The 12,888-nt window shown below is 39.4% G+C and overlaps 2 protein-coding genes across 2 annotated transcripts; one reads left to right on the top strand and one right to left on the bottom strand.

Moving 5' to 3' along the window:
• The first annotated feature begins 1,826 nt into the window (after positions 1–1,826).
• xpa (xeroderma pigmentosum, complementation group A) lies at positions 1,827–6,203 on the top strand. The gene is made up of 5 exons (XM_026170366.1): positions 1,827–2,248; positions 3,476–3,581; positions 4,101–4,266; positions 5,088–5,205; positions 5,300–6,203. The coding sequence occupies exons 1-5, from the start codon at positions 1,978–1,980 to the stop codon at positions 5,452–5,454; spliced, it is 816 nt and encodes a 271-aa protein (XP_026026151.1). The 5' UTR covers positions 1,827–1,977; the 3' UTR covers positions 5,455–6,203.
• A 718-nt stretch (positions 6,204–6,921) lies between these two features.
• Positions 6,922–10,849, bottom strand: kpna7 (karyopherin alpha 7 (importin alpha 8)). Its single transcript, XM_026170365.1, has 12 exons — positions 10,678–10,849; positions 10,434–10,577; positions 10,277–10,362; positions 9,847–10,015; positions 9,574–9,673; positions 9,283–9,365; positions 8,755–8,841; positions 8,484–8,660; positions 8,056–8,289; positions 7,500–7,682; positions 7,237–7,383; positions 6,922–7,076 (listed from the first exon to the last, which is right to left on the bottom strand). The coding sequence occupies exons 1-12, from the start codon at positions 10,741–10,743 to the stop codon at positions 6,990–6,992; spliced, it is 1,563 nt and encodes a 520-aa protein (XP_026026150.1). The 5' UTR covers positions 10,744–10,849; the 3' UTR covers positions 6,922–6,989.
• Positions 10,850–12,888: the final 2,039 nt, after the last annotated feature.

Raw genomic sequence — 12,888 nt, 5'->3', positions numbered from 1 at the left:
TACAGAAGTTGTATACAGATATAAGTATGATGACATTTAAAATGTGCTTGTTAGGGAGTAACTGAATAACTGAACTGAATATAACTAATGTTGAGTGTGGACACACACAAGCTAATGAGTTTTGCCCTGTAAAGATTCAAGGGCATTAGGTCAGTGAAAGTCGTAATGAGTGGCATTCTGGTGCAGCGATAATGAGTTTACATTCTCACAAAACCAGGATTAAGAAAGATTTATAATTTGAAATACTATATTTAGAAGCCATTAAGGGTGCAAGTGTTTTACTTTTGTGCAGGTTCCTTTTCATATTGGAGATCGTTTAAAAAGAAAGAAAGAAAGAAAAAAGAAAGCAAGATTATTTAGGAAAAAGAGTTTTGAATGGTGTGAGATATCATATTAGCCATAATTCCTCTGACTAATACTTCTGGAAATTACAAATAATTTAAAAAAATTACATTCACATTTCCATGACGCTTTCCAGTCAAAATGCTTTACTCTTACATTAGTATGACAGGACTGGTTATAACTGTTGGATAAATTAATAATAAATTAATAATAACTCAGCAGAAGCACAAGCTGATTGTCTCCAGGCCATGCTACGCTGATGCTGTAATTTTCGGCAATCTTTAAGAAGTTTACAAATATAAAGCTCTTCTTTGATGTTGGCGGTGTTTTGCTGGTTTGCTCCACTCTCTGCCAAGATGATCTCACATAACTTCACTAATATTGAGGTCTGAGCTCTGGGGAAGCCAATTCATGACTGATAGTAATGTGTGTTTTTCTATTTGGGAATGCTTTCGCTGCATTACCAGTGTCTTTGGGATCATTGTTAATAGTAAATGGTCTGGTTCTTATGTAGCACTGTTCTACTCGAGTATTCAAAGCACTTTATATGACATTACTCATGGACCCATTTAAACCCATTCATACAATTTTTTAAAATGCTATTTCTACCTAAGTGCTTTCTATACAGACTACAACGAAAGCATCTGAGAGCAACTCGGGGTTCAGTATCTTCCACAAGGATACTTTGGCATGCAGACTGGAGCAGCTAGTAATGAAAACACCAATCTTCTGATTAGTAGATAATCTGATCTTCCAATCTGAGCAGCCAATCAGATGTTTTCCAGATGATAATACACAGTGGATCAGAATCTTACCATACTTTTTCTGTTTGTACATCCATCAATTTTGACAAGACCGCTGACTAAAATGTAACACCAAACAATAACAGTGCCTCCCTTGTGTTTGACAAATGACTGTAGGCTCTGCTTAGCTCTTCTTTCCTAATATCCACCATCAGGTCCATAAACCCTGTTGCTACTGAAGGACCATATACACCTGTCAGGCCCTGGGTCTGGTCTCTGTTGTTTCTTCAAGACATGACTTTCAGATACTGTATGTGTTTCAGGCCTGACAATTCTTTTGAATGAAGAAAAAGTCTGGATAGCTGTTACTAAAGAGTAACTGAAACATTTTAAGAAACTCTGGCTCATTGGGAGCTTTATTTAAGGATACATTGTATCCTTTCTTTTTGACTAAGTTTAGAAAATAATAATAATAATAATAATAATAATAATAATAATAATAATAATAATAATAATAATAATAATAATTGGAAATATTGAATTTCTGGTTTTACAATCACTAAGCCATAAGAATCAAAATGAATATGCAATATTTTATTATATAAAGTGTAATAAATAGATATGTGGACGTTTTTGAATTCAGTTACTATTAGTCCGATAGCGGTGTGCTTTACTCCACACGGGGTCAGACAGAAGGTGGCGGTATTGCCCCCGAAAGCTGTTTGAAAATCACCAAAAGACCCAAACGAAAAAGAAGCCGGAAGCATTCAGCTGTCAGTTTTGTAACAACAATCTAGTGCTGGACTTTGCATGGAGCGAGAGGGACCGGGGCAAGTTCTGCAGAGTAATTTAATTCATTGCTCTGCCGTGATCGCTGTGTTTAGAGAGCACCATGGATCCGTCACAGGCCGAGACAGTGGATGGTGGTGCTTCGAGTCCCAAACTCGAGCTTTCCCCGGCGATGCGGGCTAAAATCGAGAGGAACCGGCAGCGGGCGTTGATGCTCCGACAAGCCCGTCTTGCGAGTCGTCCTTTGTCCGCTGTGGAGGGCGCAACAGCGGCCAAAGTTTCCAAGACCATCGACTCGGGAGCTGGGTTCTTTATCGACGAGGAGGGAAATATAGAGGGAGAGCAGACGATCAAGGTAGTGGTGCATCAGCCAGGTGTGTGTTTAGTTAGACAAATACGTGCTCGTCTCGTACTTACATTACAGTTTTTCTCAAATGCTAAAACACATGTCACAAACGTTACCACCAGGTCCCCCAATGTCCAAACACAACACCCTTCTCTAAAGCTACATAAACACAACCACACCTTCCCACTGCAAAACTCAAACTCCCACACCAAGAGAGCAGCTCGAAGCTGTCAAAACTGTAAACACTATACACAGCATTACACACTACAGCAAAACAATTGAAAACACAATGCTCAATTTGTGAGAAGGTTCTTTGTTTCATAACTGCCAATGCATATTTTAACGGATCGTCGTAGATCTCTGCAGAGGATTAGGCATTTAGATTTGTGAGTTTCATATGAGTAGTATAAATCTATAGAAAATCCTGCATGTACGTACACTACTGTAACACAACTCAATGCAAAAACAGAATCTATTGCACACAACAGTAATCTTGAAAACATGAACAGCGTGTGAAGTTTTTTTATTTACGTTATTCACACCACACACACACCACAATCACTGTGCGGCATCATGTCGCTGAGCTGTTGCTCGCATCTCGTCCGTAATGATGGTGCGAGGTTGTCTTGCTCTCCCTCCTGGACCTTCTCCTCTCCCACGTTGGCCTTCTCCTCTTCCTCGTTGGTCGCTCCTCTTCCTCCTCTCATTTGAACTCCTCTTCCTCATTGGCCTGCTCCTCTTCTTCCAGGGCCAGCTCTTCTCCCTCCTCTGCATCAAATTCCTCTTCCCCTGACTCTGCCTTCATCCATTGTGTTTGTTTGGACTCTTCAGCATACTGTGCACTCTGAACTTGCTTTTACATGTGGGTACAGCATTAGCAACAAGTGTCTTCAATTTTGAGTCATTGTGTGTAGTGAATGACGCCAGGTGTGTTCCCTGTGTTCAAAGATTGGTGACTGTGGCAAGCATTTTGCATCACATGGGCTTTCATTTGAGAATATGAGCAGAGTTGTTTTGCAACATGTGTTTTAGCAAGGAAAAATGTGTTTAGATTTATGAGTACAGAGGGTTGTGTTTTGTGAATTGTGTCTTCATGTGACATGCGTTTATGGTACTGGAATATGGTGGCTACATTTAGTAAATGTGTTTAGACTACTGGTCATTTGGGTTGCAGGATTGGCTTTTGTGTTTTAACATTTGAGAAAAACTGTATTTACCTTTGTTCTTGATCACTGTGGGTCTGCGTTGTTTTCAGCTCCAGTGATTGAACCAGAGTACCTGATGTGTGATGAATGTCAGAAACCCTTTATGGACTCGTACCTGAGCAACAGCTTTGACCTGTCTGTGTGCGACAACTGCAGGTATACACTTACACACACACACCTGATGTGTTTGCTGCAGTCTGTGTGCACAATTAATACGTTTATATTTATTCGATTTATTTGGTGACTTATATTTTAAAACTTTGAACCATAAACACCTGCAAGCCTCACTGATTTCCAGTGTTTAACAGCTGTTTACAGTCATGCTCCCTGAGATCTGGAAGAATTTGGAGGATGAATTAACACCTCCTCATGTTACATGTTACATGTACTGAACCTTTTTTTTTTAAACAAAACTAAACTAAGGCTTCATCATGACGAAATTTAAAAAAAGGATGATTTGCTGTCATTTACTGTATTTGCTTGTGCATTCTATATTAAGCATTAAGATACCTAAACATTTTGTGTTGGTGTCCATCACAGTCTATGTATTTAGGGGCTTTAAAGTGCAATGTTTTGGTCATTTAGTTGCCTCAAACTTTTTTTGTGTATAACTGTCAACTTTGTTTTATATAGTCGTACAACTAAAGATCTATTTTAAACCTATTTCCTTTTCAGGGACAATGAGGAAAAGCACAAGCTGATCTCCAGGACTGAGGCTAAGCAGCGCTACCTGCTGAAGGACTGTGACCTGGACAAGAGGGAGCCTCCTCTCAGGTTTATACTGAAGAAAAACCCCCATAACCCACGTTGGGGAGATATGAAGCTCTACCTCCAGCTGCAGGTATGAAAATATGCGAAGGGCAGTTCATACAACTTTTTTAACCTATATTCACGTTATGCTAATATTCTTTAGCATTCAGTGTTGTGTGGCTAGACTGCTCACTGTGAACTTAAATATAGTATTTCTGTCTTAAAAAGCTTAATGTATGTGAAACTTTATTCATATAAAAAAAGTGAAGTGATTGGTTTGTAAATCTTCACTAAAAACAAGCAGATAATTGTTTTGTTTTGTTTTAAGTTTACAATGCACACGTTTTATGACACAAGCTTACCAATTAACTGTAATTTTAACACACTGTGTGTTAAAAATCGTTAGTCATTAGATTTGTGATAACATAAATAATGTGAAAATACTATTACCCAAGAAATGAGAGGCTGAGGTGTGAGTAAACCAAAGTACCGCTAAATGTTCAGGAAATGTATTAGGGTGTATGTTTTGTAGATTATGTAAAAGTCTCTTTTACATAATCTTAAAGTGAAGAAGATGGTAAAAGTGATTTAAACTTGCAGTCTTTCTAATGGACAGCAGGGGGCGATTCCTTTGGTTACAAAAAGATCTATGAAAAAAAACTTAGTTCCCACTTGGTTTAGTAACTTATTAATCACTTTTAAACATTTAGAATTTACTAGCTACAGTGTGGCTGACTAGTCCTCGGTTTTCCAGATATTAGCTTCAACCCAAAACCAAAGATGGCTGCAGCGAAATGCTTAAATTTCAACTTTAAAGCAGAATTTTACAATTCCAAGGGGGGCATCATGGTGCCAGTGTCCATCTTACCTGTACAGTCTATGGACCTGCTAAAAGGTTTTTGTATATTACAGGTGGAGAAAAGATGTATGGAGGTGTGGGGTTCAGAGGAAGCTCTAGAAGAAGCCAGAGAAACAAGAGAAGAGAACAGAGAGGTGCAGAAACAAAAACGCTTCAACAAGAAGGTCAAAGGTTGGTGTTTGCTTTGAGCCAAAATTCTCCCCTCCCAAATGGGTTACACTGAGCATTGTTAAACATCAGCTGTGTGTCTCTGTGCGTGTATCAGAGCTACGCAGAGCAGTAAGGAGCAGTATGTGGACCAAAAACACCACCGCTCACCAGCATGAGTACGGACCAGAAGAGGTTGTAGATGAAGAGGAAGACCTCTACAAGAAAACGTGCCTCACTTGTGGACATGAGCTTAGCTATGAGAAAATGTAGAGACACACGTCCACAAACACTGTTAAAGACTGATGTCTGGTGCTTCGACAGGAACGCAAGTTTCCAAATTCCTATTTGTATTTTTTCCATTTATAATAAATAGCAATAAAATGCTCCACCTAGATCACATAATAGGGGCCAAAATCACCATTGTATTCAACACATTAGCAGTAAGTTCTTTTTTTTAATGGCTGTTGCACATCTTAGCTTGATTGCTGACTCAGTTGTATTTTTAGCCATACCTATGCACATTGCTTTTCATTGTTCTGCATCATTTGAAATTTGGCAAGTCAAGGAAAGCATGATACTGAAACTTGTGTAAAATGTTGTGTAAAAAATTGTAGGTCTTCCTTGTGACAAATAGGACATTTTCCAAAGCTGCTGCCTTCTTAGAAAAAGTCATATCTTAGGAGGGCAGTTATGAAAGAAGTCTGCAGCTGTTGCCAGATGTCTAAGACTAGAAGTTCACATCACCTGCTGTAGTTTTGTTTTCATCATGGCTTTATGCTCAAGGCATTCTGGGAGTCAGTCCAGTGCCAGTCTGCCAAGAGTATCAATTTTCAATTGATAAAGACATTATCAAAGAGCATTGGCCAGATGCACCAGTGCACACACTTCAGCCTGGTCTGACCATTGTGAATTTTCACATCTTGGTTTTTATAAATGTTATTTTGTATTAGCTTTAAGGAAATGTGTAAATTTCTTTATTTGTAATGATGTAATTAAAAATTCTCTAGTTGTAAAGTTCTGAAAATGCTTTATTTATAGGTCCCTTCTGTTAGCTAGGTTGTCTGTAATGCTATTCTACAGAGCAAAGCTGTAGTTTGTGATCAGTGTGCAGCCACATCTCAACTACATTTCAGTGGTATGTGAAGAGGATGGGTGGCTTTGGCAATTCATGCTTTTGACTTAGTCTTCTACTTCCTCACAGTGCATGTGAGGGGTGGAAAGTGTACTTCATTATACTTTTTGCACGTCAGAGTGTCTGAATTACTAGTTCAGAGTGTAGTCAGCCAGACTTGAATGCTTAAATTTCAGTAAAGGAGGGATTGCCAACTCATGTTCAGTTTTAATAAACTTCAGAGTCACTACCAACTGTAGGAAGCAGGACATGATCCTGACAGTTTAGATACTGGTGGATGAAGCAGGTGGGGACGGGATAAAGGAGAGTGCCACAAATGTTCGAGAGGCAGAAATAAAGCACCTTTAACTGAGGCCAATTTTCTTGTCAGTCTTCTGCAAGCTAATGATTTGCCCAGAGTGATACAGAATAAGTTACAGCGCAGAAAAGTAGTAAAGTGAAACTAGCAACCCGAATTCCAGCAATGCAGTTGACGTCTAGCCCTTACTCAAGTTTACACTTGAGAAGTTGCAGATTTAACCGTTTTAAATGTTGGAAAACTTGTGACATTTTAGTTTGCTGTGGTTCACAGGTGCAATGAGATTTGCCCAAGTTACCCATGACTGTTTAGTACCATTGAGATCATTCCTTTATTCAAATTTTCAACATGAATTCAAAACATACAGAGTCAGTTTTAAAATTCAAAGGCTTTCTGGACATCAGGGCTTTGAAAAGCAAATTCATCCTCTGTTGCATCAACCTTCTCACCATGAGTGTCACTCTAGATCGAGAGGGGAAGAGAGAAAAAAAAAAAAATTTTTTAGTCAGCTTTCAAATCAAAATGCAAAAATAAAATACAAATATTAGTACAAGTTCCCAACTTCAGATTACAAAGTTTAAGGCTTACATTATAACTGTTCATCCACACAGCTAAGACTTACATCACTAAAGTACTTCTCAATTATGTTATGTGCAGCCTGATACACCATTTCATTGTCATGGTTCTGCAGCATCTCAATGCGGTCCAGTCCTCCCAGCTCTTCAATCAACAGGCTAAGCTTCTCCATCTCACCAAGCTTTTCTGCAGCCTGAAAAAGTCACAGCCAACCCCACCAAACATAGTATCATTTAGACTTAAATCTCACTGCATTTTAATTTAGCCAGATTAATGCATTTTATAATCTGCGACATCTTCTGCCCTCACCATGAAGATGTTGTTTATGGCATCCAATATGACCAGAATGACTTTAGCATCTTTGACCTGAAGTAGGTTGATGATTGCTTCCAGAGCACCACTCTGCACCAACTGGACTACCTGCTCCACAGTAGCCCCACTAGTCAAGTTTGTCACAGCCCAAACAGCTTCCCTCTGAGTTTTGAAGTCACCCTGAGACGAGGAAGAATATTTACAAAAATAAAATATTTGGCAGCTGAACAGATAAGCCCATTGTTACTTGTGAAATTGGACAATTTTCTGTATTAAAGAAAAGAAAAAAAAAAAAAGAACCTAACATACTGATGGCTAGCTTACTCAGAATCTGAACGGCACTAGTGTTTAAGTGCCAACTTTCGGTGTTGATTTCAGCCCATTTATCACAACTTCACTTGGAAAAGAACTAAACTCCTACACTTCATTGTGGCCTTTATCCACAGAGTGATGGCTCATTAAAACTACGTTGGATCAAGTAACCCAGTAAACACAAAGGTGGTGTACACAGTTTTACACTTTGAATTCAGACTACAGATTGAAGGCTACTCACATTTCTCAGTAAGTGTACTAGAGGAGGAAGCAGACCACAGGTGATCAGCTGTTGGATTTGCTTGCATGGACCTGCAGCAATGTTGGACAAGGCCCATGCTGCCTCCTTCTGAATACTGGCCTTTGGATGCCTCATTAACTTGGGTAAGACATTTAGAACTCCAGCATCAATTGCAGTCTCAGTCTGTAGGTCAGAGCCACTCACTATGTTCCCAATGGAGCGGAGAGCTGGGGTCTGGTTGTCAAAGATTTATGAAAAAAAAAAAAAAAAAAAAAAAAGTATATGAAGTGATCATTCATATTCAAATGCAACACTGAGTAATGACAGAGGGGAAAGTATTAAATCTTCGTATCTCATGTCAGATTTTTAACTTATGCTCAAGTGACAGACCCTTAAGTTCAGAGTAGGGGTGTGTGTATATACACTACCATGACACCAAGCTCCTGGTGACTCATGAGCTCCACCAGTCGAGGAACAATACCGGTTTTCACTACAATTTCAATGCGGTCATTGTCACCATCAGAAAGGTAGGAGATTGCCCAGCATGCATCAGATAAGATGTCCTTGTCACTTAGATGAAGCAGCTGGACCAGTGAAGGAAGCATCTACAGAAGCAGAAGATGTAGCTTATCAACTGGTGGATTTGGAATTAAGATGTGCAATCTGATCACGTGTCAATACAACAGTTCCTGATCTTACCTGCTGGACTGCAGACAAGGGTGGAAATGGATTCTTGTTTCGACACAGGTTGGACAGAGTCCATGTCAGGTTACGCAAATAGCCAACCTAGAGTTAGAGTCAATTACAGTTTAGACTTGAAGTTTCTTTCACCATTTTACTAGTTATCTGATAATACTATTTTAGTAGCTTTTAGTTGAAGAATCATGCAGTTGAAGTATTATTAATAATAATCTTCCTCATTAGAACTTATTTGATCACATTTGACCAATTTGATGCACTCATTGGCATTGAAAGCCATCAACATGAATTACTATACACTAGAACCAGTTAAAGGCAGTCAAGTTCCTTTGTGGGAACTTCAGTTTGACAAATTAAAACCATAGATTTTTCAGCATAATGCATTTTAACCACACTGCCAAATCATGACTGGTTTAAGTGCAAAGCTAAACCTAGACTCTACCAAGTGCAGGACAATCTCAAATCCAGAATATTTAGAAGTTATCAGAAAAAGAGGACAAACACAAACAAAGCTTGCATAAAACTGACCGGTGTGTCTGGAGAGATTCGAGACAACAAAGCTGGGATGACATTGCACTCAATCAGGACATCGCGATAAGTTGCACCATCACCTGAGGAGTAGTTACATTGTAAGCATAACAATGAAACTGAAGTAGAGGACTGGATTTTATTTTCCATATTCCTTTGTTTAGTGGGAAGACCACAGAGTTACTCAGCAACTGAGGCGCTTTTTGAAACTCATCTCAGATTCCCATTTTCAACACCCCCCTTTGTTAGAGCAAAGCCAGACATGACAATACATTGTATTTAAGATTTAACCTGCAATGTTCCCAAGAGCCCAGACAGCCTGTTCACTAATGTGCAGCATTGGCGAGGACAGCAAAGAGATGAAAGCTGGTACAGCCCCATGTTCCACCACCTGAGGGTAGACACACACATTTAGTCTGCTCTGAAAATGGCTTGAGGAGGTTACAAGGTAAACCCAAAGCAGACATGTGACTATAATATGTTGAATATTGACAATATCCAACATGTTGGTAGATTACTGTGAAATCTGTCCAACATAACATTAATATCAGACAGCTTTAATACCTGCTGTGTATGCCAAGAGGTCCCAGAGGCAATGTTTGTTAGAGCCCAAGCTGCTTCAAACTGCAGAGTTGGCTCATCGTCCATAGACAGGAAGGACACAAAGTTAGACAGCAAACCAGCATCTATAATCTCCTTCAGAGGAGGGTTACGCTCTTGAGAAAGCAGCTTCCTGAGGAGACGATTAAAAAAAAATAAAAGTTAAGGTACAGGCTTTACTTTGCTCAGTTCACTTGTACCCAATAAATTCTTGGGTGTCATTAACATTGTATAAACGCCCATTACGGTTTCCCCACAGGTCCCATGTGATCCCTGAAATTGATGTTTTTCTTTACAGACAGACTGAGCTGGTAATCATCTGTGAGATGGCAAAAAGCAAGGGTTACATTTGAAGACAGTATCAGACAGATCATAATCATCCCTGAACACTCACCGGGCTGCCTGACAGCCTCGGGTCTGGGACTTCCTGCAGTCGCTGTTCACGTCTTTAATTATGTCCTCAATGGATAAGTGGGTCACCTGGATTACAGGTATGTTGTTAGAGTCTGTGCTAGTTTTAGTAGAGTTATTAAAGGTTTCTGGAAACTTACCAGCTCGTTGGGGATGTAGTCTGGAGACAGGGCCTCCTCGTCCGGGATGGACGACAGCGTTATATTTCTTCTTTTCAAGAAATTTTCATTCTTGTGAGCTTTGCGCAACTCCACGCATTCCGTGATCCTTTTCTCCCGAAGTTTCTACAGGAGTAGATGGTGTAGCTCAGATAAAATAACCCATTACATAGAACCTAAAAAAATAAATAAATTTAAAAAAAAAAAAAAATCATAGTCAACTTACTGCTGGATCTTTCCCCTTATTCTTAAATTTGGAGAGCCGTTCGTCGGTAACGTTTTTGGTGGGCATGTTGGCCTTTGAGCGCACAGTAATCCAAGCTCCTGAAATAAAAACTCAGTGAAACCAACCGCCGGGTGATTATATTTGTCAAAGCCGCCTCAGGTGAATCAAGTTAGATGTGATTATTGGAGGAGTCGTGCTGATTCATTCAAGCGCAGCTGTGCAGGTTTCAATTAAGTAACGAACTTTAGGGCTCCCGCAAGGTCACTTTCAGTCTACAGCAAGAATAGAACGAACTGCTTCTTTTAAAAATATTCGCAAAAACAATAAAATAAAATAAAAGCAAAAAATGTAATTCTACTACAGACTGCCCTTTACTAGATTTTAATTTTATACGGATCATAGCTCAAATTAAAGGCTGGGGATTTCCATTTTTAAATATTTTTTTTCCTATAATGCACTCTGGAATACACATGATACATGCATAATAATACATATATATATGTACACAGTTATGAGAAATAATTAAACGCTAGCAGCCTAAATTCCTCGCACTGGAAATTCTGGGGGCTGCAGACGCTTTTGCGTAGGATTAATCTTAGACGGCAGAGGGCAGCACAACATAACAGACAAACTGCTTGCATTTGATCAAAAGAACTGTGACGAAGTTAAAGTCCCTGCTAAATAAAAAGAAGATTTTAAATGTATAATTAATTAGTTCGTGCCTATCGAACAGTTGGTTTTAATTCAGCTGTTTATTTTAGTATGAAGAATAAAAGAAAAAGAAAAAAAAGGTGGAGCTAAACAGTGAAAATGAGAAAATAAATAGATCGAAGTAGTGAAAGAGAAGAAAGTCACTGACAGAGAAAGCTAGCTAGAGAAAAAGTGACAGTGATGGAGTCTCGTCTTCCTCTGTAATGACCAGGAAGGGCCGAACAATAGTCAGAGGTTTCCCTCTGACCAAGTTATACAGTAATCACTTCCTCTTGATAACACTCACACACGCAGAGGGTCATGCGACTGTAAGGGCTCAGACTCATGTGCTGTACTGTGCTGTATAAACACACCAATTTTTTCTACTTCCTCGCCTACAATCAAACGCACAACACAATGCTCATCACAGTTGTTTCCTCTAATGCAGCACCTCAAGAGTCTTTCCCAGACCAACTGCCTCTCTTCTACACACACACACACACACACACACACACACACACACACACACACACACACACACACACACACACACACACACACACACACACACACACACATACATATATATATATAAATAGGGCATGCAAACATAAATCTATCCAGCTCAGGTTTACTTTAAATGTGCTTTATATATACAGATAAAACAGCTCAGCCCACTGCAGCTCGACCTCTGCCCACCTGTATAGCCCACTGAGAAGGTCACCAAGCAGCTACAAGGCAGATGTTATACTGAAAAGGTTTTTATACTGAATATTATACATCAGTGTCAGTCATTCGAATGAATCATTAAAAATTTAATTATAAAACAAGGAAAAAGAATGTAAATTCTCCATTTGTGTCATCCTTCCCTGTGTCTGTTTCTCCGGCTCTGCTGTTTTCTCAGTCCTGCTTCACTGTTACTGTCAGATGCAGGAAACCACAGAGGATAATAGAGATGAATGACTTCTCATGCTCTCTGACAACTTATTTTATTGTCATTGAGAGGTCAGAATGTCCTTGAGTGGACAACCAAGCAGCTGTGAGCCTTCAGCAAAAGTGTTATAAGAAACACAAAGACTTAAAGCATCCCTCTCTATGAAGACCCACTTCTTTAATGAAATGTGAACTTTCTGGACAATTACCTGGTGAATTAGAGTGTGCTACCATGTGTGTGTTTCTGTTGGACTTTTGACCTGGAAGTGCTTATGGTTCCTCAGAGACACCCCTGAGGGTGTGGAGTGTTTCTGTCCTGCCCTGTTGCTTTGACTCGTTGTTCGTGTGAACAATGTGGAGTGATTGGAGGAAATTCCACTGTGCAAGTTCAAGGCATTCACACAGTCACACCATACATACAGAGCCCACATACAAGTTAGCAGGAACGCTTGCTCTTACACAACACAGTATCATATATCAGGAACTCCAATGCAGACCTTAGCAGAAAAGTATTAGTTCAATTTTATAATTTATCATAAAAACATTTCTTACCAAATTACAGATGTAAAAATGTACTGAAATGACTAA

This window comes from Astatotilapia calliptera, chromosome 6 (genome assembly GCF_900246225.1).
Source record: "Astatotilapia calliptera chromosome 6, fAstCal1.2, whole genome shotgun sequence".
Taxonomy (NCBI): Eukaryota; Metazoa; Chordata; class Actinopteri; order Cichliformes; family Cichlidae; genus Astatotilapia; species Astatotilapia calliptera.
This window is presented reverse-complemented; position numbering and strand designations above follow the sequence as displayed.

Coding starts and splice junctions, on each gene's coding strand:
- xpa (XM_026170366.1), top strand. CDS start 1,978: ATGGATCCGTCACAGGCCGAGACAGTGGATGGTGGTGCTTCGAGTCCC. Junction 3,582..4,100: donor TCTGTGTGCGACAACTGCAG/GTATACACTTAC, acceptor TTTCCTTTTCAG/GGACAATGAGGAAAAGCACA. Junction 5,206..5,299: donor CTTCAACAAGAAGGTCAAAG/GTTGGTGTTTGC, acceptor TGCGTGTATCAG/AGCTACGCAGAGCAGTAAGG.
- kpna7 (XM_026170365.1), bottom strand. CDS start 10,743: ATGCCCACCAAAAACGTTACCGACGAACGGCTCTCCAAATTTAAGAAT. Junction 10,363..10,433: donor ACTACATCCCCAACGAGCTG/GTAAGTTTCCAG, acceptor CCTGTAATCCAG/GTGACCCACTTATCCATTGA. Junction 9,366..9,573: donor GGCTCTTGGGAACATTGCAG/GTTAAATCTTAA, acceptor ACTACTCCTCAG/GTGATGGTGCAACTTATCGC.